General features: G+C 42.8%; 1 protein-coding gene across 1 annotated transcript in view; it reads left to right on the top strand.

Annotated features, from left to right (window-relative positions):
• The first annotated feature begins 1,209 nt into the window (after positions 1 to 1,209).
• PLXNA4 (plexin A4) overlaps positions 1,210 to 9,952 on the top strand; it is a 523,648-nt gene continuing 514,905 nt past the window's right edge. Inside the window, exons 1-2 of the mRNA XM_017885090.1 lie at positions 1,210 to 1,388; positions 4,959 to 5,074. Of these exons, the coding sequence (XP_017740579.1) occupies positions 5,017 to 5,074 (58 nt within the window). The 5' untranslated portion in view covers positions 1,210 to 1,388; positions 4,959 to 5,016. The remainder of the gene's footprint in view (positions 1,389 to 4,958; positions 5,075 to 9,952) is intronic.

The following is a 9,952-nucleotide window of genomic DNA, read 5'->3' as shown; positions in this document are numbered from 1 at the left end:
TGTGGCGGCCTCCTTAGAGAGCTGCTGCCTGACACTTGCTCTTCAGAATTGCCATTGTGTTCTTCCTGACCAGCCCTATCTGCATGGGCTGTGGGACCATGTGCCCTCGGCTGCCCCAGCCAACCTGGCCTTTCCTGTTTTGCAGTGATGTACCAGGCTGTCCGGGGATTCAGGCTCCATTGCTGGGGCTGTCCTTGACCCATCTGGTGCAGAGAGCTCAGAAACAGAAGCCAGGGGACCTAGGTTCTCATCCTAACTTGCTGTGTGACCTCAGTTAAGCCTGTCTGGACTCCCATCTATAAAATGACAGTTTGTGTGTGATGCTTGTTTATGCACTAGTGGTTCTCTAACTGTTCTGTGGGATCCAGGTCTTTTCTCTCTGCAGAAGTGATTCGAATTTTATCCGAAAACTATTTTTATGGCTGTAATAGAAAAAACAAAACTCCAATAGGTTATACGCCAAATATCAATAGTTTAAAACCCAACATGTTAATTTGTTTTGCTAGGCAAACTCGTTTTTGCACAGATCTTAGAATAAATCTCTTATCGCCATCTGTGTGTGTGTGCATATATATATGTAAGCTATTTATTAAAATGTCATTGATTTGGATGCTTGTAACTCAGTTCTTATTTGGCATGTCTGCACCTAATAAACAGTACCAGCAAGTGCATGACTACAGTGCACACCTTCCCTGAGCAACTCACCGCCAGGTCCGTGCTAGCAGCATGTTCTCAGTGAACGTTGTAATATAGCCTGGGCCTGGCTTTTTTTTTTTTTTTTTAAAGTTAAATGTTTTAGTTGGAAAGAACCTTACATTTACAGAAAAGTTGTCAAGATAGTAGAGAGTTCCTGTATATTCTTCACCAGCCTCCCCTAATGTTAACCTTTTACATACCCCTCATTGCATTGGCAGAGGAGGGGAATTAATATTGGTACAATACTGTTACCCAAATTACAGACTTCATTCAGATTGTCACCAGCTCTTCTACTACTGTTTCCAGTCCCCTCCAGGGTCCCACGTGGCATTTAGTTGTCAGGTCTTCTTAGTCTCCTCCAGTCTGTGATGGCTTTCCAGTCTTGTTTTTCATGACCTTGACACCTTAGAAGAGTGCTGGTCATGTATTTTGTAGAATCCCTCTCAATTTGGGTCTGTCTTGTGGATTCTCATGATTAGACTGGGGTTATGCATTCCAGAACTCAGTCTAATCATGAGATGCAGACTGCATGGAGATCTTAATGCATGGAGATCTTGCCCACGAGTAGCGTGACCCAGTCCGCGTTATGGAACACAGCCCAATCAGACCAGTATTTCCCCTCTGTAGCTGGATTGAGGAGGGAACATGGGGACTGAAACCTTGAATGCTTCTGCTTTAATTACCCCGAAAAGGTAAAAAGCATTGGGTGGAGGAGCCCCCTCGTTAGGGATCACTGGGGATACTGAGCAGCATTACTGTTGAGAGTGTGAAGGCAGAGGAAAGCTGAGATACAGCTCTTAGTGATGTCCCTTGGCTGAAGCCCCATGGGAAATGGCCAAATTCTATATTTCATATCACTGAAAAATTGGTAAGAGTTGGAAAAGAGGAAGGTTCTGTAAGTCACTGGTCTCACTAATCAGGAATTATTGATACTGTCAGAAATGGAAAGCGTATCTGTGCTTAGAAGGACATATATGAAGTGTGAGTGTGTAAGTGGATGCATATGTGTGTGTGTGACATGGTGTGTGTATGTGAGTGTATGTGTGAGTGCATATGTGTGTATATGACACTGAGTTTGTGAGTTTGTGTGTGTGCATGAGTGTATATGTGAGTATATATGTGACTGTGTGTGTGAGTGTGTGTGTTTGTGGGTGTATGACTGTGTGTTCATGAGTGTTTATGTGGTATATATGTGACTGTGTGGATGTGTATGTAAGTGTGTGTGTGAGTGTATGGACAGTGTGTGTTCGTTGAGGCGTATATGGGAGAATGTGGATAGTGTGTGATGTATGTGTGTGTATGTGTGTATATGGATTAGTGTGTTTATGATGTATATTTTGGATGTACTGTGTATTGTTTGTGACTGTGCTGTGAGTGTATATGTGTGTACATGAAGCGTTTGTGAGTGTATTATGTATGCGTGTAATTGGCGTTGTGTGAGTGTATGTGGTATATGTGTGACTGTGTGTGTGTGAGTGTATGTGTGAGTATATGTGGATCTGGTGTGTGTGAGTGTAATGTGTGAGTATATGTGTATATGATAGTGGTGAGTGTATACAGTGTGTTTGTGAGTGTATATGTGGATATTATGTGTTGACTGTGTGTATATGTGAGTGTGTGTGTGAGTGTATATGTGTATATGATAATGTGACTGCTGTTTGTGTACGACAGTGTGTGTTTGTGATTGTAATGTGAGTTATACGTGTGACTGTGTGTATATGTGTGTATGTTGTGAGTGGTATATGTGTATATGATAGTGTGAGTGTGTACGACAGTGTGGTTGGTTTGTGAGTGTATATGTGAGGTATATGTGTGACTGGTGTATATGTGATGTATTGTGTGAGTTATATGTGTATATGATAGTGTGAGTGTATGACAGTGTTTGTGAGTGTTATGTGCAGTATATGTGTGACTGTGTTGTGGTATGTGAGTGTATGTGTGTGTGTATGTCGTGTGTATTTGATAGCATGTGGGGTGTGAGTTATGACAGCATGTGTTGTTGATGTATATTGTGCATGGACTGCATGTGTGTGTATTGCTAGTTATGTGTGAGTGTTATGTGTGTAATATGATAGCATGTGGGTGTTTGTGAGTTGTATGACCAGCGTGTGTTTGTGAATGTATATGTGTGGTGTGTGGGACTGTATGTATGTGTGTATGTTAGTGTATGTGTGAGTGTTATGTGTGTACATGATGCATGTGGGTGTGAGTGTATGACAGCGTGTGTTTGTGAATGTATATGTATGTGTGTGACTGTGGTGTGTATGTTATGTATGTGTGAGTGTATTATGTGTGTACATGATAGCATGTGGTGTTTGTGAGTGTATGACAGCGTGTGGTTTGTGAATGTATATGTATGTGTGTGGACTGTGTGTGTATGTTGGTGTATGTGTGAGTGTATTATGTGTGTACATTGATAGCATGTGGGTGTTTGTGTTTGTGAATGGATATGTATTTTTTGTGTGGGTGACTGTATGTATGTGTGTATGTTATGTATGTGTGAGTATATTGTGTATAATGATAGCATGTGGGTGTTTGTGAGTGTATGGGACAGTGTGGTTTGTGAATGTATATGTAGTGTGTCCGTATGTGTGTGTATGTTAGTTTTTTGTTTTTTTTATGTGTGAGTGTATATGTGTGTACATGATAGCATGGGTGTTTGTGAGTGTATGGACAGCGTGTGTTTGTGAATGTATATGTATGTTGTGACTGTGTGTGTATGTTGGTGTATGTGTGAGTTGTATATGTGTGTACATGATAGCATGTGGTGTTTTGTGTTTGTGAATTGTATATGTATTGTGGTGTGACTGTATGTATGTGTGTATGTTAGTGTATGTGTGAGTGTATATGTGTGTACATGATACATGTGGGTATTGTGAGTATTTATGACAGCGTCTGTGAATGTATATGTATGTGGTGTGACTATGTATGTGTGTATGTTAGTGTATGTGTGTAGTGTGTATATGTGTGATATGATAGCATGTGGGGTGTTGTGAGTGTATGACAGCGTGTGTTTGTGAATGTATATGTATGTGTGTGACTGTTGTTGTATGTTGGGTGTATGTAGTGCAGTGTTGTATATGAAGATAGGCATGGGTGTTGTGAGTGTAGACAAGCGTGTGGTTTGTGAATGTATATGTGTGTGTGACTGTGTGTGTGTTGTATGTGTGTATGTGTGAGTGATGTGTGTGTATATGATAGCATGTGGGTGTTTGTGAGTGTGTGACAATGTGGTTTGTGAATGTAATATGTGTGTGTGTGTGACTGCGTGTTGTGTTGTGTATGTTGGGTGTATGTGTGAGTGTAGATGTGTGTATATGATAGCATGTGGGTGTGAGTGTATGACAGCGTGTGTTTGTGGATGTATATGTGTGTGACTGCGTGTGTGTATGTTGGTGTATGTGTGAGTGTATGTATGTGTAATGATAGCATGTGTTTGTGAGTGTATAACAGTGTGTGTTCATATGTGTGGCTGTGTGTCTGTGAGACTGTGGAACCAGCATGTGGCTTGGGAATTGGGTCCTAGGTCCAGCCTAGTTTCATGCATTCAACAACTCTACATCTCAATTTCCTCTTTCGTAAGATGAACCCACCGGTAGGGCTCAGACTGAGTGGTCTAAACAACAGGCATTGATTTCCCAAAGTTCTGGGGGCTAGGAAGGCCAGGAGCAAGGTATCAGTAGGACTGGTTCCTGGTAAGGGCCCTCTTGCTGGCTAGCAGACGGCCACCTTCTCACTGTGTCCTCACAGGGCAGAGAGAGCACTCTGGTCTCTCTTCCTCTTCTCATAAGGACACTAATTCCATCACTGGGACCCTGCTCTCATGACCGTATCTAAACCTAAACACCTCCCAAAGGCCCCATCTCCAAATATCATCACATTGGAGATTAGGGCTTCAACACAGGAAATTTAGGGAGCCAGAAACATTCAGTCCATAACAGGGAGGGAATACAAAAGAGACTTCCCATGAGCCCAGGTGTTCTGAGTGGAACAGACTGAGAGTGGAGGAGGAGCTTGGTGAGTCCAGTCCTTCAGCTGTATCCTTGGATGACTCATCCCCAGAGAGTCCATAGCTCTTCCAGGGAAGAAAACATCAAGGGGCTGACAGAGGGGAGATTAGCCTGTTCTATGAAGCTTGTCACCTTAATGGCCTGATGAAAGGAGGTGACAGAGATAGATCAGAATAATACCGTTGATCACTTAATGGATTGCCACTATCATTAACAGCCTTAATTAGTCCATAATATACTGTACTTCCACAGCAAGTGCCACTGTTAGAAATGGAAATCAGGCCAGCCGCTGGGGCGGCAAGCAGCAGGAATGCAAATGTCCACCACCCCTCAGATCCACACAAAGCCTTCTGACCTTGGAATTCAAGGTACTGGCTCAAGCACAAAATTCACCCTGAGTTTCTAATCAAGCCTGTCTTTGGCTCCTCTCTCTTTACAGTCCTGTTCTCTTCCTCACTGCTCTGACCAATCATTGTAGCTCTTACTGCTTTCACTTCCCTTGATGGTAATGCCACCTTACGTGTGCACATCACTTTGCGCTCTTCCCAACTTGTGTCTTTGAGACTGTGGAACCGGCAGCAGCTTGGGAATTGGGTCCTAGTTCCAGCCTAGTTTCATGCATTCAACAACTCTACATCTCAATTTCCTTACTCATAGGCTGAGCCCTTACCAGTGGGCCATAGCAGCCCCAGCTGCCCAAAATACGCTCCTAGTATTCTTATGGAAACTGTGTATTAGTCCATTTTCAAACTGCTATAAAGAAATAACCAAGACTGGATAATTTATAATGAAAAGAGGTTTAATTGACTCACAGTTCCACATGGCTTGGGAGGCCTCAAGAAACTTACAATCATGGCAGAAAGGGAAGCTGGCACCTTCTTCACAAGGCAGCAGGAGAGAGAGTGCACGTGAAGGAGGAGCTGTCAAACACTTGTAAAACCATCAAATCTCATGAGAACTCACTATCATGAGAACAGCACGAGGGAAACTGCCCCCATGATCCAATCACCTCCCACCAGTCTACTCCCTCGATACGTGGGGATTATGAGGATTACAATTCAGGATGAGATTTGGGTGGGGACACAGAGCCAAACCATATCAGACTGGGACCATGAAATGAGGGCAAAGGAAGCAGCTGCATGAGACTTGGCATCTGGTTACAGTGTAGGTTCTTAATCGGCATCCTTAGTAACAGATGGCTCGCCCCTGTGGCCCATGCTCAGCTCTACAAACTAAGCTGACACACCTGAGAAGGCATCCCAGTACTTCCTGACCCAGAGGCACTGGGTGTGGTCCTAACCTGAGGGGAAACATCTGTTGGTCTCTCCAGTACCCTCAGGCTCTCAGCTGGGCCCATCTCTCTTGACCTGTACCTGAGCTGGGCACACAGGGTTGGCAGTTGGTTTGGGAAGTATGAGCGAGAGAGGGAGGTGGACCTTGAGATTTTTGTCAGATGAGGAGACTTAGAACCAAACCTCCCCATGGTTCAGTCTGCTACTGGGAGCCAGAAAGGGTGTCTTCTTGTCAAAGGTCCTAATAAAGCACTTTCTCTGCCTCTCAGATATTGATTCATCATCTTTAATTTTTGGACAGGGCATGCACATCATATACTCTTTCCAACCACAGATCGACTGCCATTATTTCCTTCATCATCTTCCTCTTTAAATATATCATGAAGGAATTACAGTGGCTGGGACCATCTATTTCCCTGGAACCAATGCTGAAAGGGGGCTGGGATAACGAATGTCCTATTAGAGTAAAGTAATGTTCTCCCCTGAATTGAAATGTGCCTTTCTGGTCACCCAGCCCCTTTGATGGTGAAGAGGCAGGAAGCAGTGGAGTGCTGTCTGTGGAGTGAGAAGGAGGACGCTAGGGAGAAGCTGCCAGGCAGAAGAGCCATGGGGTAGCCAGGAACACAGGCCATGACCAAGTTTATGGTTTGCTTTGGTGCCAGAGATTCTTGAGCAAGATGAAGGGCATATTTCTTGGTTGTGATAGTGATAGTGAATGTTTCTCGAGTGCTAACCATTTATCAAGTGTTAAGCCAAGATTTCAAGATAAGCCTAAGCACCTTGCAACCATCCCATGAGGTGGGCGTTGCTACTGTCTCCATTGTACCATGAGGGGAGGTTAAGTCACCTGCCAGGGAGACAAAATCATAGATGTGGGGTTTGAACTAAGCTTTACTGGACTCCAGAGCCCTTTGCTCACTCACTCCTCTAGGCCACTGCCTTTCAAATACTTTTGGCTGCAACCCACGGTAAGAAATATGTTTTACCTGTGACCCACTGTCCACACACACATTTGAAATTAAACATTTTCACAAAATAATACTTATTTTTACTAGTGTGTGATATATTCTGACTTTTGAAAATTTCCATTCTTTTTTTTCTAAGAGACAGGATCTCCTTTTACTTAGGCTGGAGTGTAGTGGTGCGATCTTAGATCACTGCAGCCTCAAACTCCTGGGCTCAAGCAGTCCTCCTGCCTCAGCCTCCCCAGTAGCAGGAATTACAAGCATGGGCCATAACACCTGGGTAATTTAAAAAATTTTTTTTTGTAGAGATGGGGTCTTGCTGTGTTGCTGAGACTGGTCTTGAACTCCCGTCCTCAAACAATCTTCACCTTGGCCTCTCAAAATCCTGGGATTACAGGTGTGCTCCACCTCGCCAGGCCCTCATTCTTTTTAAAAAAGGCTTGTTGGACTCACCACATTGATTTCACAACTTACTGGTGGATTGTGAACCCTCAGTTTGGAAACCCTTCCCCTTGGTGCCTGCGAAAGTCATTTTAACCACAGAGAGCAGTTCTAATATGGCCTCTGAGACTGGGCTGGAATTTCTAGGAGGAGAGAATTTCCCCAGCTTGATTATGCAGCATTTGGGTCTGGGGCAGACTCCAGAGGCTGCTTCGTGTGGAGTGGGGGTTGGGGGCAGGTGAGCCAGCACATCTGGCAGCTGGAATTAAGATACGCTTTGCTGTGTTTCATGTGTGTTAGGGCACTCTGGGGGCTCTGAACTTGCATGTGAAGATTCCTGCCCTTGAGGAGTTTATGATCTTTCTCAAAGAGCATCTCTGTGTGAAACAGCAGAAAAACAATACCAGACAGACGGAATCCTGCAGGAAACTGAAGGAACATGGAGGAGCTTCATCATTACTTGTTCACACGCAAGCCTTCCCACAAACAGAGCCACAGTCTTATATGAGCTGCCCTTCTACTTAAAACATATTTCTTCTCCCTCCTCCTCCTCCTGCAGGACTAAAAAGATTCAATGGCAGACCATTGAAATTCTCCCTCCCACCCTGTCCCCATTCACCTAATACTCTTCTCTGGAGGTCACCAGCCCTTTTAGTTGATTGTGTATCCTTCAAGAAATAGTCTAGCACATATAAGCATGTGTAAATTAATTTTTTAACACAAATTGTATCATTTCATACTCACTGTTTTGCATCTAGCACTTTCTATCTAGCACATTTTGTATCTAGCACTTAATTTGTCTTGGAGATCACTGCATAGCAATACAGAGTTCCATGTTGGTTTTTTTTGGAACTTTCTAAAAATTTCTGTTTGGGTAAACCGTAGTTTCTTTAACCAGTCACTTATGGATGAAACATTGAGATTTTTGTAATCTTTTGCTGTTATAAAAACTGAAGCAGTGAGCAACCTCCTTGCACTCTGGGATGTGCCTAGACGTGGTGAGGTGGGCCCAGGAAGGCGTTTGCCTGTATCCCTGCTCTGTGCCCTCCCATGCCCCCCATCCCTCACCCTCAACTTCAAGTCTGTCTGCCTCTTCCCTAGTTTCTGTCTGCTACCTCCAGGACCCTGTGCATGCTGTTCCTTCTCCTTGGAATATCCCTTCTCCCTGGCTGACTCCTAACTCACCTTCTGGGTGTCAGCTTGAGAAATCCTTTCTTAGGGGCAACTCTGTTCATCCCAGCATTCTGTAGACTTGTGATCAATCACTTAATACTATACAGGGTGACCCTAAGGTTTGTATGCTGTTGGGAATTTTAATATGTTTATTTCTATAATACAAACAATCTGCAAGAAGGAAAAGAGAGGAAATTTAATCATAATTTACTATATTTAATTACCGAAATGTTGGCTTTCGACATATCCAGCATCATTTTAGATATATTTGGATAGAACCATTCCGTATAGTGAAGGGTTTATTACCTAGAAAATTAAAGAAAGAAATTAGAACAAATGAATCATTAAAAATTTCATTGAAATCTTGAGTAAATTCATTCTCTGTCACACTTTGCAATTTGCTTATATATTATATAGAAGCGAATTTATTAAAAACTCAAACTGCACAAGAATTACATGGATATCCTAATTTATTTATTTATTTATTTATTTATTTATTTTTTACCATATTTCATCTAAAACACACACACTTTTCCCCACATTTAACATTTCTGAAAGGGGGATGTGTCTCACTGTTAAATGCTATCTTATGATGCTGTGGGTTGGACAAGAGCGTTGACTGCTGTGATCATTGTCTGAGCATGCACAGACTTGGTCATGGGTGCTTATGTTGTCATCCCTCCAATGGATTTAGGTGCATGATTGACATTGCATATCTGGGGTTTAGTTTATATTTAAAATACCTTTTAAAAAACAATATTACTCTAATTTGGTACCAAAACAAAAAGTTTATATAGAAAGAAAACAGAACAGGAGGGTATCAATTTGATGCTAGCAAGCAAAGCAAATTTTTTATCATTTGAAAGTAAAAGCTCACTATTGTCTTGCAAAGTAACAACAAAATGCTTTACAAGACTAGTAGCCTGAATTGTGTCCCCCTTAAATTCACATGCTGAAGCTCTAACCCCCAATGTGACTGTATTTCAAAATAAGGCCTTTGCGGAGGTAATTAAGGTTAAATAAGGTCATATGGCTAGACCCCTCATCCAACATGACTGGTGTCCTTACAAGAAGAAGAGATACCAGGGATGTGTGAGCACAGAGGAAAGGCCATGTGAGGATGCAGCAGGAAGGTGACCATTTGCAAGTCAAGGAGAAGGCCTCAGGAGAAACCAAAGCTGCCTGCACCTTGATCTTGAACTTCGTTCTCCAGAATTGTGAGAAAATAAAAAGCTCTGTTGTTTAAGCCACCCAGGCTGTGGTATTTTGTTATGTCAGCCTAAGCAGATTAACATAAGGACAAAGAAAGAAAGAGTTCACAAGGAGATGAAGCTATGTTACAGTTACATTAGTTTGCAAGAATTGTGTATCACAG

The sequence above is a fragment of the Rhinopithecus bieti genome, unplaced genomic scaffold (genome assembly GCF_001698545.2).
Source record: "Rhinopithecus bieti isolate Rb0 unplaced genomic scaffold, ASM169854v2 scaffold_13262, whole genome shotgun sequence".
Classification (NCBI taxonomy): domain Eukaryota; kingdom Metazoa; phylum Chordata; class Mammalia; order Primates; family Cercopithecidae; genus Rhinopithecus; species Rhinopithecus bieti.
This window is presented reverse-complemented; position numbering and strand designations above follow the sequence as displayed.